Raw genomic sequence first — 23,877 nt, forward strand, 5'->3', positions numbered from 1 at the left:
TTCATCTTAAATAAATCTGCAAATATTTTGTAGTACATATGTAAACATTTCGAGAAAAGTTAAGCACAATTTACATCGATTTACATCTTTAACAAATATTTTTTTTTTGGTAGATCCTGAACGCATCATGTGAGCGATGACTCTGAGTTCGATAAAGTGACAGACGGCCGTTTCCACCAATCAGAAGCCTTTAAATCCCGCCCTACGGAAAGAACATTTCACTGACCAATCAGAACCTTCGAATCGGCGCACGTGTCTGTTTCGCGGCAAAAAAGATTTCGCGCGAAAACCGTCCCGACCCTTGTTTCGATGTAGATCAGCTGGGACAATAACAACAAGAACAGCCGAAAACGGGGTCCGGAAGACACTTTCACACCCGGACCGCACCCGATGCGATCCACCGAAGGACCTACGGCTCCTTTTTGGAAAGAAGGTGCCGGTGTTTCACCGATTTATTTCCTCACATTTCCCAGTTTTGTCGGACTGCTTCCTGCGTGCCCCAACAAAACGAGGGGGCAGAAGAAATGCGGCTAATAACTTAGCTAGCTAGCGTGCTAATTTGCCCTATATTCTCACATTGAAGGAAACAACTGTATGCTCATTTAATCTAACTATCGCTTTATTATTTATACTCTTATATATGTTTGTTTTTTAAATGCGGCGATGCCCTTTACTCTTAGTATGTATTTTATTTCGATAGCTCACTTATTAGAAAGCTCTTATAAAGTTTTAATAGCCAATTAACTAAGCTCTCTCTTATGTATACGTAGACCTTAAACATTTATTTACCCTCACATGGGTGGTTTTGTGGTTTGTTTGTTCCCTTGTTATTCTTTGTTGTTAGACAGAAGAAGCTAGCTGGTTAGCAGGGGTCGGTAGCTGTGTTGGGGACAGTGTGGCCAGGCCTCACGTCTGTTCTGAACTGACAGGAGAGATGAAAACAAAAGATTAGCCTGCTAGCTCGCTAATAACTCAACATTGTACACCTTCCACGGATGATTTGCGACCCTTTTGCTTTTTGATAATCGATCAGCGGCTGAGCCTCAAGTCGCTGAGTTGGCATGTGTTTAGCAATATAGTTTGATTTGCCAAATTTCCTGTTTGGCAGAACATCCTGTGCTGTCGTGTCATTATCAGCCCACAGCTTACATTAGGAATATTACAGGCTGACTGGTTACTGATCATGTTAGTAATCATGTCTTTGTCGTAGCTTGTTTGTTAATACGCAGAGTGACATTAGAGAAAAGGGAACTTCATGGAGAAATGCTCAAGCTGCCTTAAATTCTTTGAGTAAGGCAAGTCCAATCAGGCGTTGGTAGTTCAGATCAAACTTAAAGGCTTCATAGTGACACACTGCCATGTCAGAGACTCTGATAACAGGGCAGACATCCGAGGATCTGTTGGCTGACTTTGAGACTCTGCTGAACTCTGGGAGCATCGACCTGAGCGAAGACCACCAGATAGTGATCATCACCAGCCCCAGCAATGAGGGACTCCACCCGGCCGCCGCCCCCACCAGCACGGGGGAAATCCTGCTGTTTGCCACCCCGCAGGGCCCCGCTGACGTGGGGATCCAGGACAAGAGGCGACCAGCTCTGGGGAGACCTCCGGTGAGGACGGGCGGGTGTGGGAAGAAGTGAAAGAGAGAGATAAGAGAAGTGGTCAGCTGGCGGTTCCCTAATCCCATCCCATCCTTAATTGTGATGAAATCTCTGATCTGATTGTGCTCGTGCCCTGTGTTACAAAGTCCAGCTACCTGTTGCTTCAAGACCTCTCACTTTCATTTCCACCTTTTAACACATTGTGATAGTATCTTGTTTATTATTATGCTGTCTACTGTAGGGTTGTCCTGATACCAGAATTTTAAACTTCAACATGATACTTTTAAGAACCGAACAACATCAACATCTGTTCCTGTACAACAACAACAACAACAACAAAATAATACCCATATTGGGTCATTTCTTTCTTGTTTTTATTGACCAAAAATGCATGCTAACTCTTGCACACTGTCTAAATTGCACAAATATGTTGGAAATATATTAGTACACTTCAGACAGTGCGATTATCTCCTGGTTAGAAATATGATGCATGAAGAAGTATTTTCTGCGTCTGAACTTTTAGACACTATATCAAACGTTGAAATAACAGAGATTGTATTGTTTTAACTTTTTTGTATTTCTGCAGGTAAAAAGGAAGCTGGACTTGGATAGTGACCATCAGTATGTCAGCACAACTCGACCGTCCATAGGCCAAGCGCCGCCCTCCACACCCGCCCCGCCCAGAGGTACAGCCGCAGCCGCACACCGGCTCCCAGCTTATTCTGCTGACTTTCATTGTTTCCCCCGAAAATTCACAGCAGGAGAAGCAACACGTCAGCTGCACACGTGGCTTACATCCATACATCCATTCATGCATCCATACACACACACGGTGACCTTTGCTCCCGCCCTCATTGTCCTAAAAAACAGCTGTCCTTTTGAGAGCGCAGACAACAGCCTGCCAGCACGCCTGAGTCTTCACTGGGCGGACTGGTAATTAAAGTTCTGGTCTGTTCAAATGACAAAGGATACAATAAATCACACAGGAAGTTAAAAGGTGTCATTATGTGTTAATTACTGTATGTAAGTTGTTGATTTTCACAATTTAAATCCAGAATTTTCCTTAATGGGATCCTCTAAGCCGTGTTGGGACTAACTCGTTTCTGTAACGCCACTTCTATTTGTGCTGGTAACAAATTAGTAACCTCCCAGACTGAAATATCTGTAACAGTTGCTGACATTTAAACGCACTTATTGCGCGTCACTTTATTTGAAACGGCAGACAACAAGCGGGTTAGGTTACACTAGCGACAGGACAGCAGCATCCTGGGAGAAAGATTGTTGCGCGCTGTCAACAAACACAGACAGTGGATCGTTCAGCCGAGAGCTTTCTGTCTCAGAAATACCGACATTGCTTCCTCTGCTCGAGTTTAACAACAAGAATAAAGTGGTGAGTTGTTGTTTATGTTTAGTAAGCAAAACTTGTCTTACAAGACCGAAGCACATACTTAATATACTTCTACTACAGAGACCCAGGTGCAGCTAAAGTTATATCTGTAGATCGAGGAGGAGACACTCCATACAAACAGCTGGCTTGATTTAAAACACCTCCTGCTCCATGATCGATAACTTTTGAGTCTGTCGCCTTCAGGGATCTAATCGGTAAAACACCTACACATTGAGAATGACTTTAGTGTTCTCGGTGCTACTGTGTGCGAGTCGTCACAGCTCAATTCTGCCACAACACTAATGTGAACATTTAATGGACATTAAATGAGGATTGAAGCAGAAAAAGGTGCCCAACTGTGCCTATTAGATAGACCTGGAGGGTAAGAGACAAAAAGATTTACAAGTTTAGTTGTTAGTTTGAAGAAAGCTGCCGATTGCTGTCATGGTTGAGATTGATACAAGAACTAATAGTCTGAGTGATATCACTCTGATGGGAAATTAACTTCAAACTGTAAGCGTACAGTAGCCTACTTTTGACATTTTGGATTTAGTTACCGTTTTTAACGGATCACACAAGAGACGTGTTCATTGTGGATTTAGGAGGCTGATTGTGAAAGGAGGGAAATGTTTGTTTTTTTTTTCTTCTTTTTTTTTTGCAAAACTGTTTATTTATTGTGAAACAGGAAAATGGCTTAAGACATCACATAAGGGAGGAACCCACGAGTGTGACAGTAGGTTATTTTAAACTGGAATGAGGTATTGAAGATCTTTTCTTGGAAGTAGATGTTGTGGTATTGAATCACATGTGTGTACATTTAACAAAGAACATTAACAAGACACACAAATAGTCATTGAGTAATGATTGTGGCTGGTTGTCTGTCTCTATATGTCAGCCCTGTGATTGAACAGTCCAGGGTGTACCCCTCCTCTCGCCCAATGACAGCGGGGATCGGCATCAAGTCCCTCTCCACCCCAAACGGGGAAAGCTGTAAAGATGATAGATGGATAATTCAAATAAAGAGAGGCGTTATCATTCCTCTCCTGTCGCTCCATAATCCCTCAGTAAGGAGAGAACGACTGCTCTTCTTCTGTGTCCCAGCCGGGCAGAGTGGTTGGAGGACCCTGCCTCTTCTCTCGTATTCACAGATCTGGCAGTGGTTGATGTTCTTAGAAGACCATCTAAAATGACTTTTTTTTTTTTTTTTAATCTTCTGCTTCAGAGGAAAGACTCTCCCAGCACAAGAGGAACTCTGAGTGATGTAACAGAAGTTGATTAGGTTAACATGAGTCGTCTTTAAAACCTGTTTTAAAGATTTACTGAGACAGTAAAAGTCAAGTCCTTCTCTCTCCCATCTCTGTCAATGTCAAGAAACAAACCACACACAGGCCCAACCACAGTGAACTTCATTTTGTTGTTGTGTTTCAAGTTGCTTTACCAAATAGTGGCAGGTTTATGTTATCACCAACTTCCTGCAAACAGATTTAAAGGTCCTCAAAGGCCTTATGTTTCAGGCAGGAGCTCGTTGCTGGGCAGATGCATTTAGAGATCATCTCCTGAAAGGATGTTAAATCTGTTTCATTCTCTCCCCCTCCCCCGTCTCTCCGCAGTTCCTCGAATCACGACCGAGAAGTCCCGTTATGACACGTCCTTGAACCTGACCACCAAGCGCTTCCTGAACTTGCTGTCCCAGTCTGCTGACGGCGTGGTGGATCTTAACTGGGCCTCGCAGGTCCTTGACGTCCAGAAGAGGCGCATCTACGACATCACTAATGTCCTGGAGGGAATCCAGCTCATTTCCAAGAAGTCCAAGAACAACATCCAATGGCTGTGAGTACAAGAAGGCCCTGAGTGTGTGAAACATTTGAGGTTACAAAAATAGTTTTTATGAAGAATACTTATAAAACAAAACATCTGACTTGTGTAAAACATTTCAGGGCAAATCAAGAGAACGAAAAGATGAATTACAGCCCATAAGCAGGATGTGCTTTCTCTTTTTTTTAAGATTATTTTGTGGGGGGGGGGGGTTTATGCCTTTTTTATTGTACAGAAGGACAGTGGATTGAGTCTGAAACAAAGTGAGGAATGACGCGGGTAAAGTGTTGCAAGCAAACCCAGGACTTCTGCTTCGAGGACAATAGCCTCTGTACATTAGTTGTGCAGCATAACCACTAGGCGTGTGCCCCTGAGGATGCTCCTTTCTCAATTTCATTCTAATTTTTCTACATTTTCCTCCCCCTGCAGTGGTAATCGAGTTGATGCAGCGCAGGTTGCCCGCCATAAGGAGTTGCAGAGGGAGGTGTGCGACCTCACGGATGCCGAGGAGCAGCTGGACGAGCTCATTACTAAATGCAACCTGCAGCTGCGGCTGCTCACAGAGGAGCCACAGAACAAGAAATATCCTTTTTGACCGCCTGTAGGTTCATTCACTGATGCTTAAACTACAAACCAACAGCAGCCTAGATCCGTTTTGCTACACATCGATTTATAACACATAAGAGGTCGTATGTTCTCGTGATGATGACCCATGATGGGATGAATGGAAAGGGAGTCTATACGCGACAATGGGACTTCACTGCAAACTGCATTCAGTTGTTGTGTTAATGTAAAGTGAATTTAATGCAAATGTTCTGCATGGCACATGTTAGACAGGAAGTGAACGTCTTCTGTACAAAACACAGATAGCAACAGATGCATGGTCAAAGGTTAGACTAAATCAGGCAGGTCAGATACCGTTGCCATGGCGCCCTTGAGCAAGAGAAAATCAAAGCATGTGTATATTATATAGTGTGACATCTGTAGCTGAGGGGGAAAAACAACAGTATTCTCTTAAGAAGCTTATCAGCTTTTGTCGCTAATTAAGCATCATGTTTGTGCCTTTTTCATGAGTTCATGTTCTTGTTCTCTTTCATTTTTATATTCTCTTCTCTCTCAAACATTACTAATTAATTTGCCAGCTGGCATGGGGAGGCAAAGGGTTTTTTTCTTTACACGGATGAAGTCCTAGACCCTTCAGTCCAAAAGCTCCAGCACACCGGGTTAATGGTGAATCTGCAGGCCGTTGTTTGGTGATGTTTAATGCATCATTAGCTCGGCTTGAACCGTGCCCGCTGCTGTTCCACCGATGGGGTGTCGTGTTGAATTTACCGCAGAGTCTTTGGGTGAGAGAGATCGCTCTGATTGGCTGTTTGGCAGTGCACAAGAAGAGTAAAGATTAAAGGGGTGGGATTAAATAAGTTTTCCTTCTTTTCAGACAACTATGTAATTTCTTTCGTTTGTTGTCTATTTGTTTTGAATTGTTTCTATATATTTTTAACTACAGCTGTTGTGTAGTGTTTGTGTTTTTTTTACATGTCTGTAATAATAATTTGACTAAACAATCAACAGGCGCTGAGAAAAGCACACACACAACTTTCCCATTTTTATTCCATAAAAACTGACACCTGGCTGACCACACCAGCGCCATTTACACCCCTCTACCAGACATGTTCTCAACTACAACAAAGCGTATTACAAAACCGTCACTGTGGGGAGCAAAGGGTTGTGAAATAGGAAAATATTTCATGTTCTAAGTCTCACAGTCTCCACATGTGGATACATTTTATTCCTTAATCTTTTTGGTCTTCACGTTGGGCTACGTGCGCTGCCAGGACTTAAGGCAATCCTTTGATTCCCCTGACCAGTTGGTCATGGTGATCAGAGCTCCACCAGAGACCCAGATGCAAGTTTCAGAACCCTGCAAGGTATGGACCTAGTCCGTTACTTAACTCTATATATCATGTTTTATTCCAGGTTGTTTTAAATGGCTGTGCATGTATTTGTCTCCCAGGGTTACCAGGTGTCGCTGAAGAGCACGCGGGGTGCTATCGACGTCTTCCTCTGTCCAGAAGACAGCTCCGGCGTCTGCAGCCCAGTGACAGACGGTAGTCCCTCCAAACCCAATGCTGACTCTCCTCTTGTCCCGCCTCCTGCACAACCCACAGACCAATCACAAGCCAGAGCATCCACAAACACCCTGGATGTGGGTTTATCATCACCAGCATCCACGTCGTCCACGGTGACGGCAGCCTCCCAGCAGGACCCGTCGTCTCTGGTGTTAGGAGGGGACACAGGTGAGTACTCACATGTCTGTAAATATGTTTGTATCTATTGGATGTACTTTAAAGAACGCTGTAAATGCTGGTTGCTCTGGTTAATATGAACTCATGTTAGGTAAATAAAAAAAAATCCCAAGTGTGTTACAAGAAGATGAAGCCAACTTCTGTGCAACACTGACCTAATCCTCATCCTCACTGATGTACATATCATTTAACATCAGGGTGCCCTATTAGCTTTAAATTCTACTTCTACCAAAGTGAAATATAGAAAGCCTGGCTTGCTAACTTGAGGAAAAAGTTTGAACTTTCTTTTTTAACTTTAACTAGTTTTCATGATGGCAAATTTTCAATCCAACCAAAACTTTCATGCCTCCTGGAGTAAAACGCTGACGGGGCGGAAGGCCACTGTAGAAAACAACACAAAGCTGTGCACCTCCACAACATTAACCAGAGTCCTATCAGTCACACTCAAGCATTCAACTAATTGATCAGGTCATAGACTAGCCTCTGATCCGCCATACAACCAAATCACCTCCCCCATTTCTGTGTAGATAGTGGCACATGTAGACAAGCAGGAAGGAGGCAGACACTTAATGTGGTGAGGTTGGATCCTCAGTTTTCCCTTTAATAGTTGATAAAACAAGACTCTTGTGAGAGAAAAACCGTGATTCACATTTAAGCAAAAGTCGTGCTCAATCACATGTATTTGTGTGTAACTATTTATTGATCTAAAACTGTCACTGTGACTTCACATTGTTTCACCTCTGTAACAGAATCCCTCCTTGGAGGCGACCCGTTCTCCGGCCTCGCAGACATGCCCGATTTTAACTTTTCACCCCTCTCCTCCTCGGACTTCCTGAACGGCGAGGGCTTTCCCCTCCCGCTGGACGGCTTCATCAACCTATCCCCCCCTCACAGTCATGATTACCACTTTGGACTAGAGGACAATGAAGGCATCAGTGAACTGTTTGACTGTGACTTTGGAGACCTTTCGCAAGTTCTGGGCGACAGTTAAAGAAGAAGAAGAAGAAGGAGGTTCAGGTTTTAGGACTTTCTTCTTTCTGTTGGGGCTTCTCAAGGAGTGCAGGAATTTCAGGACAAATCTTTGTCAAAATCTCAGCCTTCATATTCTAAGCGTGGGTTGTGGGAGAACGTGTAGTTATTACCTTGGTGAACCCGACAACAACCACCCAAATCTCAAACTGGCCCCAAATTGTACAGCACACTATTAGCACTTCTTTTGGCCATTGCAACATTTTAGACCAAGAATTGAGCTCTAGTATAGCTATTTAAATTATTTATACGAATGCTATTTTGATATTTTGTACCAAGTGAGCTTTTTTTGTTATAATTGATGATGTTATATCCGAGTGGAGAGCGCAGGTAGGTAGGTGTGTGTGTGTATATATGTGTGTGTGTGTGTGTGTGGAGTATGGATTCATAGGGCTGGTTTTTCCTTAACACTGATTGGCTCAAATCTAACTACTTATACTCCTCGTCTCAGCGGCCATGTTGTGTTCTGTAAGGTTGCATTTTTCGGCAAAGTCAGAGAGTTTGCACCCAACAGAAGCTGCCTCTATGGAACCAGTATCACAGGAAGTGCAGGTTCAGTGATGGGCCGTCCAGAAGTGTCTTGGTGCAGTTTCAAATATATATTTTTCACAACTATAGAGATGATCATAAGCACAAAGGTAAAAGCTTCATGATAATCAGATTTGTCAAACACACTGGAATCCTTTAAGACTGGAGTGAAATTCGAGATTTTATTGCCCAATCGAACGACTCGATTTGCACATGTTCCACGGCGGATTATTAAATGTACATAAAGACAGAGAGACTGTGTATAAGAAGTGGACATAGCCACCTTAATCATCACCCATTTGTGTGGAACTACCTTTTAAAAAAGACGGAAGTTTACATCTTTGGCGTCACCGTTTTCTTTCTTTTGAGCTGGTGAAGATGGAGGCGTTAGCAAACATTTAGCTACCAGCTACTGCTAGCTTAGTTAGCAAGCTGCAGCCACACCTAACTGAAAGCTCATTCGTCTTCACTTAAAACAGGATTCAAACAAAATGTAAAGACAGAAACGTTACTTCCTTGTCCTCAAAGTGTAACAACAAAGTCACATTCTGGTTGCCGTGGTTTCAACTTGTCAATCACAAGTTCACATGCACCAAAGCATACAGCGCTTTACAGCTGGATTACTGTTCATTTACAACCACAAAATCCATCTTTCTGATTAATGTGGCTTAACATGGAAACTTGTTTTGCACAAATGTAAACAAACTCTACAAGCTAAGATATTGTTGACTTGTGACAGTTTACAGCCGTTTACGATTGCGATACATTAGGTTCATCAAATACAGTTTGTAAGTTCAACTAACTTATATTTTAAAAAAAAATTGAAATTAGATCTAAATAATTCTAATTTGTATATAATGCTTGACTGAAATGATTTTAAAATGTACTTAAGAAAAAAAAACTAAGTACCTCCCAGTAGTTTTCCAAAGTACCCAGAGGAGGTACTTTGACCTCAAATTGAAAAATGCTCTTATATATCACCGTAAATTGAACTTTTATTTTCAAATTTGAACACCACGCTGTGTTTAAAAAACGATTTGAAAATTGCCACAAACTTATCAGGAAGAAGTTTACTGAAGCTGGTGGAAGTGAGCTCCTTTTTTTTTTTTTTTTTTTTTATAGATTTTAAAACATGCTAATTTCTTGGATCTGCCCCCTGCTGGTTATAGGAAAGAATGCAGCTGTAAAGACCTTCCACATTCAAACATACTGTATATGTCCATTTCTTATTAACAGTCTATTCAAATAGATTAAGGTGCATTTCATAATGTCCCTCCAAACCCTGCTGAGCAACAGATGAATCAACACGGGCAAGAAGCTGAGATGCCTTTAGGGAGCTTTGCCCTCATAGTTCTTCAAATAAAAGTTAAGATGGGTTAGAGAGAACTTCACAATGGTCTTTAGTTGTTATTATGTCTTGTGCCGCTGGATGTTTCCAAAGCCATCTTAGGGACGGCAGAGTGTCCACAGGGAGACGAATAATGTAGATTTGAAGGCTCAAGATATGTTCGTTATTGTGTTGGAAACAAGTTGATAATAATCCGCTGCAGTTCTGCTAGCAGGTTTAAAAAATTAATGCTGTCTATTAGTGACCTAAGCCTTAGACTCAGGTGTTCAGAGAAAAGTCTTACATACATGTTTGTTGATGCAGCGTGCGAGAGTTCCAGTGTTAGAGATGCAGTGTGTGGGTTGTGTGTAGGTTGATTTTAGTTTTAGACATGTTTTTAACTGTCCTGCAACTTTCCTCTGCCGAGGGTTCAGAGCTGAAAAGTTTCACCAGATGCCTGTAAATCGTTGTCCCCTGACTGACTGTTTTTGTCATGCTAAGGAGCTCCCAGCAGGTCCTCACTCACAGATACACTTCAGCAGATCTTCAGATTCAAAGCTCAGCTGCATCCTTTCATTCATCAAATCAGCGCAGAGCTTGTTCATCTCTCTCCTCGTTCTGCTATATGCACTTCATATGAGTTCAGAAAGTTAATGTTCATGCCTTAAATCAATGACCTCTACTGTGTGCAGAGGAGGTACCTGGATTGTTTTATTGTGGCCCCTATAGAGGATCAATCCCTCCCTTTCTTAACACCCTTCTACGTGGCTAATTGATTTTCATTTGAAGTAACAGTCATCATGTACTGGGTGTGTGAGGGAGCAAAGTGTCCTGCAATGTGTTGTGTGTTTAATGTTATATTTACATACATCTGCGTCAAATCTTTTCATTTCTTGTTCTAAATTAAGTAAGCTAACTTTTTCTCCTTTTTTTGCATTCCTGAAGTTTGTGATGTGTGTACGGGTGCATGTATGACAAATACAATGTTTTTTTGTTGTTGAATTTTCTATTTATTCAAAAAGAGGGGGTTTAATGGGGAATGGTACAGTTTGTTGTTTTTTCTCATTGATTTTTTTTCTGGCAGGAAGCGATTATCACTCTTTCTTCCCGACTGATTAATGTGTCATTCAATGGAGGGGATGTGTCTATAATTAGCTTCTCATTACTAGCACCTTCACGTCTTAATCCTCCACTTTAATGACCCTTCCCCTGTTCTTCCTTCTGAGCATGTGCAACCTTTGCATTGGCTAATAGTGCAAAAAATAAAAACAATTGGAAAAAAACTTCATAAATACAGATGTCTTAGTGATGGCAGACATCTCGATGTTGCAGGCAACATTGCTTATCTGAGGCTGCACATGTGTTCTCGTGGGTCACCCCTGGGTGCCTCAGACTGTCCTGTATGTGTAAATTATTCAAACTACTTTCAAGTGATTGTTTCAGTTCCTCGAATCTAGCCTGAAATCTCGTCCGTATCTGAAAAGTTTTTAACTGACAGCAACTCAACATGTTCAGCTTCTTTTGTTAGTAAGAAGATGGCTGTACCATACTTTTGTTACCCTTTATAATGTGTCTTATAATCCATCTATCCCAGCCTCTTTATTTTTAATTTTTTTCGTTTGCAGAGTGTGAGCATGTGTGTGTTGATTTTTGGTTCTCTGCAGAACAAATGCAGTGCCTTGTTCAAGTGAAATGTTGGATAATTCATTCAAATCAGGAAGTCGTTTGATGTCAGGTCACGGTGAACGAATGCAATGTTTTCAGGGTTTGTGTGGTTTTTTTGTTTGAATAAAGAAGAAGTAACTTTCACACCAGGGTTGAAATCAAATCACCTTCAGTCAAAATGCACAAAAAAAGAACATTACACTTCTGAAAGGTTTCCAAATTGAGACAAAGGTGTCTCATGATCTATTGAAGAAAAACAAAATGTTTACAAGCGTTATCTCGTGGCAGGACTTCCTGGTTTGGCAGGACTCCCTGGTTTAACAGGTCGAAGGTGAATTGACTCCAGCCCTGACTGAGTTTCTTTTCAAAGTGCTTTTAAGAAACACATAACAATCATTCACTCTTAACTCTGTTATTTTACAAAATGTTATTTTTGTTGTTACATACTGGCAAAAAAAAAGAAGCAGGTTTTGTACTTATGAACTCTTAATTGGCCCAACTCTGGCCTTTTGTATCGGATTTCTTCAACAAAAATAAAAAGGGATTGTTTTGATTTGATCCTCCGAAACGCAGCGTCTCTCTCTGAACAACAGACAGAAATACAACACGTGTCAGACCAGGAAAGGAGGACTAAGTGCAAGTTGGTTTGGGAGAAATTAAATAAATTTAGATGATAAATCAAGTCAGGGGGAGGGGAAGCTGAGAGAGACCGGGACACACAATTAAAACCAACTTTTAATCAAAATTATCTCACAATTTAGCATAATAATAAAACTCAAGAGCTGGGAGCACAGCAGGAAATGAAACAGAAAATAAATCAATATAAAAGGGTCAATTACTAATTTCCTGCAGTTTTCTTCACTACCTATGAACAGTTACTCACCTTTGCCTCTAGAGGGCGCTCTTCGACCAAAACTGCACAACAAGGAAAGCAAACAAGCATTAAAACATTTCAGCTGATAAAGACCGACCTTAGATTCATATTCATTTCAGAAATGTTTCCTGTTATTGATTCAAACTGAATGAAGTGTTTCAGTCCCTCAGTCCATTCCTGGAGATCAACCAAAACAAAATCTAATCAACAAAGCTTTATTGATATCTCACCTTACATACAAATCAAATCTGTCTCTAGTGAGTTTGTGGACGTAAAGGGAATAAAAAATGAGTCATCAGGACATCTCGAGTCTTTGAAAACATCAGTGTTGTTGTGATACAGAGCCTCCAGTAATCTGAGGTCTTTAATTAATGGTTAGATGTTTTGTGTACAATATCCTCTGGAGCAAATATTTGTATTGACTATTCAAATGATTTGAACTCTTGAAGTCCAAGTGATAAAAACAAACAGCTGAGCTATTTCCAGAAAAAGCTAATTAATATTTCCCACCATTTCTAACTATTGTTGTTGAATTTGAGACATCATTTATAAACCATTTTCATTAAAGGTATTATTTCAGATTTTTCCCTTTTTCTTCCTCGCGGTCACATTTAGCAATGCGCTTTGTAAAATATCTTTGCAGCCACTTCTTTTGCTTTTTTAAGTGACTTCAAAGCTCATTTGTCGTTGCATTGGGATTCACTTCACTTCACTTCAACCTTCACTGGCTGCTGATGTTCCCCACATGACAGTACCAGTTTAATCATTGTTAAAATAATAATTACTAGCTAAGTATGGACGATCGTTTGCAGAAGATAACACAGAAATGTTGCTATGACACAAGAAAAAGAAAGAATGAAAAGTTCAAGTCTTTGAACATTTATTGGAAATTCCTCAGTGATTTTTCCAAAGAAAGGGCGGTCAAAGTATTTTTGTTTCAGAGGAAAGGTGTACCCGCGATCCCGCATAATACTTAAAGCACTTCCTGTAGATGATACGGGTATGTGTGATTACTGAAGGCGTGTGCACTGAGTCATCTGTTGAGGTGGAAAAATCAGTGGCATTACAAAAAGCCTCTGCCTTTATTCCTTTGTATTGACTGTACTGAGTCAAGTGATTGCAGCAGAGTCATTGAAAGAAGACCATGTCCTAAATTTAAGATGATTACATGTGATGCTAGATTTCAGCCACATTTTGTTAAAAAAGTGAGAATACATTTCCTTAATCTGTTACCAAATCTAGAAATCTTTGCCTGTTTTTTTAGTGTAGCTTTACTGGTTGACCAGTTGACTTGTTTTAAGTCTGGCTGCACCAAAAATCTTGGCGACTGATATTGTCTTGTTTTTTCTCAGATCATCGTTTTGCTCATCGCAACTCATTTCCTCCCCCATTTCTTTTATTTTCCTCTCAGGATTGAGAGCTGACTTATTACTTCTGATTGGGTCTTTGAAAGGCCAAGTCCCTGACACACTGTGCAGCTTCTTTTTTAGAGTCAACTAAACATTTTAAACTAGCTGAGACAACCACTTGCTTCTCTTCAGTTGGTATTCTCTCATTATATTTTGTGTATGACCTCTTAAAGCGCCTGCGTTCCCTCTCTGAAGAAGTGAAGAAGACCTCTCGCTTGCTCTTTCTCTCGTTCTTTCTTCTCTCTCTCTGTCTCTCTCTCTCCGCTCTTTCTCTCTCTTTTTGCATCAGGTATTCATTGTGCTATACCAGCATTTTATGGTTGAATTAGTAACTTTTGCATCATTTCGTTATTGTTTTTTTTTCTGTCAGTGTGATGGCACTGTAGGAAATGTTTTTCTTTTAATGTGCCTGAATCATCCCATAAGGAAGGGGTCGGATATGAAAATAAAGATTCATTCATTCATTCTTTCATTCCTTTGGTTAAAACAAATGCTGTTAATAGGTTTGGTTTGCCACTGAGGACTAGTATTACCAGTAGATAGAGACAGCAAAAAAAAAAAGAGGGAGCATGAGATGTTTATCAGTGTGAAGGTGGAGCCTGCTTGTCATTCCTTCAGACGCTTGTAAATCCTTGTGTCAGATCATGGACTGCATGCAGCAGAAAACACACGACCCTCATGGTGAGTTTACAATGTGAAGGAGAGAGAATAATAGGATTAAACATTCTTTAGTCAAGAACTATTGTTTGTTTTTGTTTTCAATGACACATGATGAGAAAAACTTATATTGCTAGTAATTGTTTTTAACCTTTATCTGCAAAACTTTCCTCTTATAATTTCCCCTTTTTTAATGTTAATTCCAGCTCCGGCTGCACTTCTCAAGTATATGATGGATCATTCTAATTTCTCATGCAACCTGTTTTTTCCAGTGTTTTATTCTAGATCAGCATTGTTTTCATAATCTGTGTTTTACGCTACTGTTGAGGGCCAGTGCCGACTGAAGCTGGTCAACTATGAGGCTTCCGAGAACCACATTTCCCATGAGACGGAGGGGCTCAGCAGAAAACACCTGGTTGTGCGGCGAGGGAAACCGTTCAAAATCACTCTGATGTTTGGTGGCCGGCCGTGGAATCCTCATATCGAGAGCCTGGTCCTGGAGGTTTGGCTAGGTAGCAAAGAGATTGAGCATGCATTTAAATGCTTTGAATGAAGCAGTTGTGTGTTTCTGGGGGAAGGTTCCTGTGTTAGAAATGGGGCCCTGGATGAGGAACGTTAGGGAAAACAGAGGTGGAGTTTTTACAGTTCAATTTTGTTTAGATTTTTTTGCACACAAAGAAATAAAGCTTATGGAATTGTAAAGTAGACATGGGTCAGAGCCAGGGACAGTATGGAGCAAAGACAGGAAAGATAAAACAGACAAAACAGACAATGTCAGAAAACACAAACAAATGACATGAAACAGAGTTACTTACTTTGAATTTGTGTTTTCAAGATGCCACAAGTTATCTGTTATTTCATTTTTCATTACAGGGGATGTGTCAGAGAAAATCAGAGTCCAGTTCTCCGACGAGTGGTCCGACCCCTTAAGATGGTCAGCCAAAATCTACCAAAGCGACATGCATCCTCAGTCAGTCATGGTCCACATCTGCTCCCCGGTCCTGTCCTCAGTGGCTCTTTATGAACTCCTTCTCCACATTGAAACCAGACGGACCAGAAGGAGCTACGTAGTGGGAACATTTGTCCTGCTCTGCAACCCCTGGCTGAAAGGTCGGTCCATGTAATGTCATAATTCTGCTTCTTCATCTTGTCAAAGAAATTATGTTTGCTGTCGCGTTTTGGGTTGAGAGATCAAATGCTTGATGTTGCATTCAGAAGTCATAAACAAAGGCAATCTGAAGAAAAATATATTCTAAGATTTCACAACTTTTCCTCTTTTTGATCCAATTCAATCAAGAAGCAGTGAAATTGTGATGACTTTGGACCCAGAAGTACGATTAAACGTTACATTATAGCAGCATTTGTACTTTCCTACCTCAACATGATGTCAGAGGAAAATGGCCGCCATGTGAATACACTGAATTTATTTTTCAGACGACCCGGTGTACATGCCACTGGGTGTCCAAACACAAGAGTACATTAAAAGTGACTACGGGATGCTGTACATGGGCACTCCTCTCAACATCAGCAGGCAACCCTGGTCGTTCGGTCAGGTAAGCCACACATTTTTTAAATAAAAAGATCACCTATAATAACACATTTGAGCTACATTGGGGTTCTGTTTGTGCAGTATGAGCCTGGGGTCCTGGAGGCATGTCTGCGGCTCCTACAGGTCAGCCCACAGCACCTGAGGGACAAAAACAAAGACTACGCTCTGCGAGCAGACCCTGTGTACCTCAGCAGGACGCTCTGCGCTATGGTGAGAGACAAATAATGTATTTACTGGATGTGCTGTAGATGTGTTCAAACAGTATTTGCCATCATTGCCCCCTAAAACGGTTAGTAATGTGTCTCCTCCAAGGTAAACTGTAATGACGACCTGGGGATTTTGATGGGGAAGTGGCAGGGCAGCTATAAAGATGGCGTCAAGCCTACAGAGTGGAGCAGCAGCGCTGACATCCTTCACCACTGGTTCAGATCCAGCTGCAGGCCTGTGCGCTACGGACAGTGCTGGGTTTTTGCTTCTGTCCTCTGCACAGGTACTTTAAATAATTGGGACTCAGGGATGTATTAGTGCCAAAAGCATGGATGACATTTGGGTTTATCAAGTGTTCTCCATCTGTCCCTTGGATTTCAGAAAGTTAGTTCAGGTTACTGATAGGATCAACTAAACTCTAACACATCTTTTTATTTAAACTGTGATACCTGTAACGGTAAATTGGTAATCCTTTCAGAAAAATAACACTATTAATCCGTTTTGTTCCTTCTGTTTGTGCCGTCACATGTTTCATACCGTCGGAGGTCCATGCTTCACACTTTTTCATTCAATAAATCTGATTGGTTGAAAAAATATCCAAAATTTGGGTCCCAATTTTCATGAATGAGTTAGTGGGGGGCCTTAGGCTAGACCAGTTGAGAACCACTGATCTATGGGATTGTCATTGGTTTGCCACATATTTTACTAATTAGGCCTAACATTTTGTACCTCTCTTGATTATTTCAAAATCGTCTTCTTTCTAGTTTTCACAATCGTGTTTTTTCTCCTCTCTCTTAGTGATGAGAGTGCTGGGGATTCCCTCCAGGGTGGTGACAGTTTTTAACGCAGCCCATGACGGTGATGGCAGCTTGTCAGTCGAAGAATATTACACGAGCACAGGCGAAAAGCTTAACCTGTCAAAGGACAGCATTTGGTAGGTTTCAAAATCCTCCAAATTAAACCTACATTAATTTTTGCTCTCTCAAAATGCTTACTTACTTATCATATGATAGTTTAAAATACATGTGTGCAGCTGTTCATGTATGTTCGTCTTCTTGCAGGAACTTCCATGTGTGGGTGGAGTGCTGGATGAGGAGACCAGACCTCGGCTCTGGGTTTGACGGCTGGCAGGTGGTGGACCCGACACCCCAGGAGAAGAGTGCAGGTTGGTACATGCACCATCTGTCATCAATGAACAGCAACCTTTACAATTAGAATATTAAACCAGCCTGGTGGATGTGTCAGAAACTGCAATACCTCGATTGGCCACATGTTTAGTTAGTAGTGTTGTTGCCTTTTCAGGGAATTGTTCATACACATTTTGGACAAATATTAAAGGTCACATTATGCAATTTACACTTCAACAAGATCTTTCAAACACTAATATGTCTGTTTACAAACCCCCCAATTATGAGAGAAGTCCATTCTCTCCATCTTTTGCCTGCTCCACTTTTCTGAAAATGTGTACTCAAACAGACTGTTTGGAGATTTTTAGTACTTCTCCCCATAAACAATAGGGCATGGTGCAAGAATGCCAGAGCCACATCCCCTTCCAGAGAGGGGGCGTGGTCAGGCACAGCTCATTTACATTTAAAGGTACAGACACAGAAACAGCCTGTTCTGAGCAGGGCTGAAATAGAGGGGTTTATAGATATTATAAAGTACAGGATTGGGGTGGATTTTTAACAAGACACTTCACAGGCATGTTTTGGGGAGCTCAGAGACTTATTTAAAGTTGTTGAAAAAAGTTGAATATATATGACCTTTTATGACGTAATGAGCAGTTACACTAACAGAATCAACTATTTTTTTTCTCACACTATTTGATTCAGACTCATAGTCCACAAACCAGTGGATGATGTCATGGTGGATTCATCAATTATTTGGAATTTGATTCTTTGATTCTGTAATTCTGTAATTCTTTTCCATATTTGGACAATGATCTTAAGGCACAAAGTGAAAAATAATTGTGTCAAACGCTGAGTACTTAACAATGAACATATCCTTCTCTGCAGGGATATACTGCTGTGGCCCTTGCCCTGTTGTTGCCATCCAGCAACATTGCCTGGGCGCCCTCTACGACTCCGGCTTTATCAGTGCTTCAGTTGATGCTGACATCATACGTCTGATTGTGAGTGATGGACTGGTGGTGGAGAGGACGGTGGACACTGAGGCAGTGGGACAGCTGATCTACACCAAGAGCATCGGCTCAGACCGACCAGAGAATCTGACACCTGCTTATAAGGGCAAGAAAAGTAAGACAATGTCCTCCTAGAAAAAGATTTCCTCTCATTTATAATGTTATAAGAAATAGGTCAGATTCACATATGTTCAAAAGATAAGGACAAATAACTTAATTGTTTGAGTTAAATTAAAGGAGCAATATGTAACTGACACATAGCTTTTAGAAATTGGTACTGGAGTCCAGATTCAAACCTTTGGAGAGACCTGTATCATCACTAGAGTCGATGCTCATGCAGGTTGCCATGTGGTGGACACTGAAGCTTTAGTGTTTATCCAGATCTGTAAACATTTCTGCGTTTTAACCTCTCTCCATTTTTCAAAAGCATCGCCAATATTGATCCATTCTGCTCGTGGAGCTTATTAGAAACATGCAGAGGCTTTTTAGGTCGGCTACAATCACCTCTATCTGAACCACTTCTCTTGCCCGCTTCCATCGCTGTAACACCTGTTGCTTTGACCTGATAACTGCTCTCATATCTGGCAAACTGAGGGGCATCCAAAACGGCCATGTGGGGGTGTGCCTTAAAAGCGCCTACCTTCTCTGGTCCAAACAAATCCAGAGCATTCAGGACCAGAATCTAAAGTTTGAAGGAGGACATACTGGCTGCTGCATTGTTGTCAGAGAAGCCAGCACTTCAACATGTTTCCTTAATGTCTGATCATATAGTAAGGTCACTTTATCATTTCAGTCAGTAGATATCTTACATATTGCTCCTTTAAGTTAAAATAAAAATTTACTTCTTCATCTGGTTTATCCTTTGACAACGTTCAAGAGTTTGATTTTATACTTTTAAAAAAATAGATCCTGAGGTCTGTGTTTGTATCCTAACAGCCTATTTAACTTTCTATACCCAACTTTCCCAAACTGACACAAGCAATTTGTTTAAGTGATAAACTTCTTTTCCAATGTCTTCCCTCTCTCAGGAGTTCAACCAACAGGAGCTGTAAGATGCACACCAAGAAGTGGTACGATGATTACAGCGTGCCATAATCCTCCCCCCTCCCCCATATTTCCTCTCATGAATGTCAAAAACATTTTAACACTTTTTTTTCTGTTGTTTTTCAGCGCGGCAAAATGCCACAGTGATGGTGAACAAGTGCAATGGTCAGTGGAAACAATTTTTGTCTGTTCTGGAAAGCTTGATTTTCCAGTTAGTAAATTAATCGAAGAAAAAGAAATAAGGCATGCACCAATGCATCAGATCAACATCGGTATCAGCCGATATTGAACTTCTGATTCAGAGTAAAGGTTTGTTATCGGGCAGATGAAGTGACCTGGTGAACAAACTCTGACTTGTTTTCATGTCAAACATGAGAGAAAATGTTGCATTGTGGGAGTCTTACACCAAAAGAACTCTTGAAACAAACATCGGTATCGGCCCTGATTTTCCCAATCGGTGCATCTAATAATAATAGTTTATACTTTATTGATCCCGCGAGGGGAAATTCGTTTTTACACTCTGTCTAGTTAACATGCTACACAAACATAGGCTGAAATACACACACAGGACCCTATGGACATGCACTAATGGAGAGATCTCAGAGTAAGTGGGCATTCCTGAGCTGGTGGGGGGGTTAAGTGCCTTGCTCAAGGGCACCTTGGCAGTGCTCAGGAAGTGGACTGGCACCTCTCCAGCTACCAGGCCAATTTCCGGACTTGGTCCGTGCCGGGACTTGAACCAGTGACTCTCCGATTCTGAACCCAAGTCCCTACAGACTGAGTTACTGCCACTCACCTCTAAAAGAAACAAGTTCTGCATTTCAATAAAGACAGCAAAATGATCCATTGATCCTGGTCCATTGTATGTGAACGGAGCCTATAGTAAGTTCAAAGCATGTATTCATGTTAAACCTGTTTTTCTTCCCTCTACCCAAAACTTAGGATTTATCTTCTTGAAATACCGATCACATTTTTTACCCATTTAACGCAGACTCTCTCTTACAGTGGCGTTTGGTTACTCATGTAGCCCGATGCAGTCCAGCCCACTGCTCAGTGCAGCAGGTACGTTTTGATTCCTGTCATACTGCCTCCTACTCACACTGGGTTTATGTCGACATTTACAGTGTACAAGTACAAACACTGTCATTATCTGAGGCTCCATTCACAGAGGCCTGTAATCTCTTAGGATCTTTGCAGCGCTGCAAGTCAAAGTAACATTAGAAAACAATGTTGCACTCCAAAGTTACACCCATTTGAGTTGTGCCTGAGAATAAAGCTCGAGATTAGATAAAATCAGATTACAAAACTTTATTGATCTGCACGCTCTGCAGTCCTTGAAGGGGGCAGCCAAGGTTCAAATCCGACCTGTGGGTCCTTCCCCACATATCATTCCCCAGTCTCTCTCTCTCCCTAATTTCCAACTCTATCCACTATCCTGTCTCTCCAATAAAGGCACAAAAAGCCCCCCCCCCCAAAAAAAAAGAAAACAAACAAAAAAAAACACTAGTTAGCAAGGTTTACTTGTTGAGTGTCTAGAAATGAGATGTACAAACTTATTTAGATATAGATATCAAATTTTAAGATACCCAAGTCAATTTTGCTTGCTGGTTGATGCAAAGTCAACATTTGAATATAAATGACGCCAACCTTCCTGAGGCCCCGCCCCCTTGCCTGTGACTCTGTAACCTGCGTGTCTTTGGTTTGAACAACTCAGGAGGTCCTTTATTCCTGCAGCAGTCCAATATTTTAATGAACATTTTTCATCTCTGGCTTATGATAAGTGTAATGTGATATTTTTGGTTTAAGGTTAGACAGATACACTTTTGATTACGTTTTGCTGTGTATTACTAGCAGGGTTTCCAGGAGGCTCGTCACAAGGTTTGGAGGTGTCCCTCAACATAGATGGGGTGCCATCAGTGGGCGACAGTATCGTCATGTGTGTGACGCTCTCAAACCAGTCAAGCAGCCCCAGAGTCGTGATGGAACACCTCAACGCTCAGGTCAAAGAATTTAACAGAAGCCCACAAGAGAGCTTCTGGAAAACACACAAAAAGATGCACATAAAGGCCGGGGAAGGTGAGGAGTCCTGCTCGACTAAACCCTAACAACAAACACCAGCGATCATTTGCATCTTTCTGTTTACATTTGCTTTCCCATATTCATTTTTAAATCCTGCACATTCTCTGCAGTTTTGAAGCTTAACCACACCATCCCTACCTCTGAGTATGAGGCGTACCTGGCAGGTGACGACATTGTGAACGTTGCCGTGGTGATAAAAGACTTAAAGACCAACAAGCGCTTCCTGGCTGCACAGGAGTTCAACATAAGCTCACCTCAGATAGCAATAGAGGTACGGAAACATCTAGAGTCCCTTATCTTCAGCTCATTTTATGTATAAAGTATTGTTTTTCATTTCTTCTCTTCCTACTTCTCTTTGTGCACTTTGACCTCTTCCATTGATGTCACTCATACAAGATGAGATGAAGGTACTATTTAATGAAGACCAAAGCCAGAAAGGACCTCCCCGTCTAATCATTTGGTTTTATCCACAGATCGAGGGAGGGGACACTATCAAGCTGAAGGACGAGCACACAGCTCAGGTTTCCTTCATCAACACGTTTCCCAGAACTCTGAATGGAGCCGTGCTGACTGTAGAGGGATCGGGTCTGTTAGAGGGCAAACACCAGGCCAGGTAAATGTGTTTACATCCGGACTCAAAGAGATACAGTAAATCCTGTGCCAAGGCACACCTCTAGTTGTCGCACTCATTGCCCCTTAAGACAGAAAACAAAACAATGGGTAAAACACTCACATTCCTGTTATGTCACACATGCTCTTTAATGCTTGAGCTGATAGATAAGTCAGTATGTCGTTCAGAGGAATGTGGTTTGGGAATGCTGCCAGGTTTGTTTTTGCAGCAACATAAAGAACAGTGTTGTTACATCTGAATGCATTCTAATAGCTGTGTAGTAAAAGCAGCTACCTCCCTATTTCTACCTACCTAACTAATTTCTTTGTCCTGTAGCTGACCTTCTGACATCCCTCCTTAAATGTGCACTATGTAGATTTGGTGATGAAATTTGAAAGTTAGAGAAATGAAACAATTTTATGCTTTATTTTCTGAACTTAATACACAAACTTTATTCAAATAAAAATTGGGTCTCTGGGAACACTGTTTAAAGCTAAAAAAGCTACCAGGAGAGTTACGGTTTCACTTGGGTAAGACTTAACCCCAAGTTGTTCCTGCTGCTTCCTGAATGTGTATGAATGGATGAATTCATACTGATGCACACTTTACACAGCAGCCTCTGGCATGAGCATGTAAATGTGTAGGTGTGCTTTGAGTAGTCAGAAGTGTAGAAAACTGCTCTAAAAGCTCATGTCCATTTACCATTTTCCACACGTATCACACTTGTCTTTTCACTCTTTTGTAATTTGAAACTTCAGTTATTTTGGATATGCCTGTTTTCCAATTGTAAACAGTCGATCTCCAGACTGTGTCAGAGCTGGCCTGGAGCTTCTCTGTGTTCCTTGGTTAATCCTATCATTCTGAAACGATGTTTTCTTTTGTCTTTCCTAGGCTCGTTTTTCTGAAGCCTGGAGAGAAGATAGAGAAGCAGATGTCTATTGTGGCCTCTTCACCTGGGACGAAAGTACTGATGGCAACTTTCTCCCACAGCAACAGCCCCAGTGTTGTTTCCAGAAGCTTCCACAGAGTGTCCGTCATGACCGACTGACACTGAAGAGGGCATCCCCCCAAAAGCATCAACAGCAAGAAACTGTTTTTAAATTCCTTTTATATGTCACAAACAGATACAATAAGAACATATAGAATCAATATGGCAGCTATAATGTGATAAATGAATGTTTAATATAGGAAATAAAACACTGTCATCTGTCTAGTTTAAGTCTTCCACATTCTAGAACGCTAAAACACTAAACACTAACGAAAATCTGTACATGAAACAGTATAAAGAACACTTCTGTCCTCATGTGACCTTAAAATAAAACGTTATCACAACGATCGGATTGAGAGAGCAATCGTGCAATCGAAGAGATTTTAACCCTTTAGTATCTCATGTATCACAGGACATTTTTGACTTCCTTCCAAATGCAAGTCTAGACTTATAATCCTGTCCAACAAGTAAGAGTTACAAGACTTAAGCCACAGAAACATGCACCGTCACACAGCTGTTGGACTTCTGAGAAATATATATTTACAAATAACAACATGCCTCACGATGAAAATACAAGAACTTTGATTCCATTTCCCCTATTATTATGAAAACAGACCATTTTCATTGACAACCCAGGGAGCAATCGTGAAAATATTGCCCAA

At 41.2% G+C, this 23,877-nt stretch overlaps 2 protein-coding genes across 3 annotated transcripts; both read left to right on the plus strand.

Annotated features, from left to right (window-relative positions):
- The first annotated feature begins 249 nt into the window (after positions 1-249).
- On the plus strand, positions 250-12,216 carry e2f1 (E2F transcription factor 1). The gene is made up of 7 exons (XM_020635957.3): positions 250-1,610; positions 2,188-2,287; positions 4,599-4,818; positions 5,233-5,385; positions 6,617-6,731; positions 6,818-7,100; positions 7,859-12,216. The coding sequence occupies exons 1-7, from the start codon at positions 1,359-1,361 to the stop codon at positions 8,098-8,100; spliced, it is 1,365 nt and encodes a 454-aa protein (XP_020491613.2). The 5' UTR covers positions 250-1,358; the 3' UTR covers positions 8,101-12,216.
- Positions 12,217-14,590: 2,374 nt separating this feature from the next.
- LOC109985584 (protein-glutamine gamma-glutamyltransferase 2-like) lies at positions 14,591-23,586 on the plus strand. 2 transcript variants are annotated; one of them, XM_065961345.1, is made up of 16 exons: positions 14,591-14,622; positions 14,933-15,110; positions 15,472-15,708; positions 16,033-16,151; positions 16,229-16,357; positions 16,460-16,637; positions 17,153-17,288; positions 17,416-17,519; positions 18,370-18,609; positions 19,523-19,564; positions 19,665-19,703; positions 20,544-20,600; positions 21,390-21,614; positions 21,728-21,888; positions 22,091-22,230; positions 23,119-23,586. In XM_065961345.1, the coding sequence occupies exons 1-16, from the start codon at positions 14,620-14,622 to the stop codon at positions 23,273-23,275; spliced, it is 2,145 nt and encodes a 714-aa protein (XP_065817417.1). In that variant the 5' UTR covers positions 14,591-14,619; the 3' UTR covers positions 23,276-23,586. The 2 variants fall into 2 exon arrangements, with proteins under 2 accessions (XP_065817417.1, XP_065817418.1); XM_065961346.1 differs by having other exon boundaries at positions 21,393-21,614.
- Positions 23,587-23,877: the final 291 nt, after the last annotated feature.

This window comes from Labrus bergylta, chromosome 12 (genome assembly GCF_963930695.1).
Source record: "Labrus bergylta chromosome 12, fLabBer1.1, whole genome shotgun sequence".
Classification (NCBI taxonomy): Eukaryota; Metazoa; Chordata; class Actinopteri; order Labriformes; family Labridae; genus Labrus; species Labrus bergylta.

Bases quoted from the DNA above. Each gene is read 5' to 3' on its own strand.
- e2f1 (XM_020635957.3), top strand. From the start codon at position 1,359: ATGTCAGAGACTCTGATAACAGGGCAGACATCCGAGGATCTGTTGGCT. The intron at 1,611-2,187 runs GTGAGGACGGGC...GTATTTCTGCAG, and splicing joins CAGCTCTGGGGAGACCTCCG to GTAAAAAGGAAGCTGGACTT. The intron at 2,288-4,598 runs GTACAGCCGCAG...GTCTCTCCGCAG, and splicing joins CACACCCGCCCCGCCCAGAG to TTCCTCGAATCACGACCGAG.
- LOC109985584 (XM_065961345.1), top strand. The intron at 15,111-15,471 runs GTAGCAAAGAGA...TTTTCATTACAG, and splicing joins GGTCCTGGAGGTTTGGCTAG to GGGATGTGTCAGAGAAAATC. The intron at 19,704-20,543 runs GTCAGTGGAAAC...TCTCTCTTACAG, and splicing joins GATGGTGAACAAGTGCAATG to TGGCGTTTGGTTACTCATGT.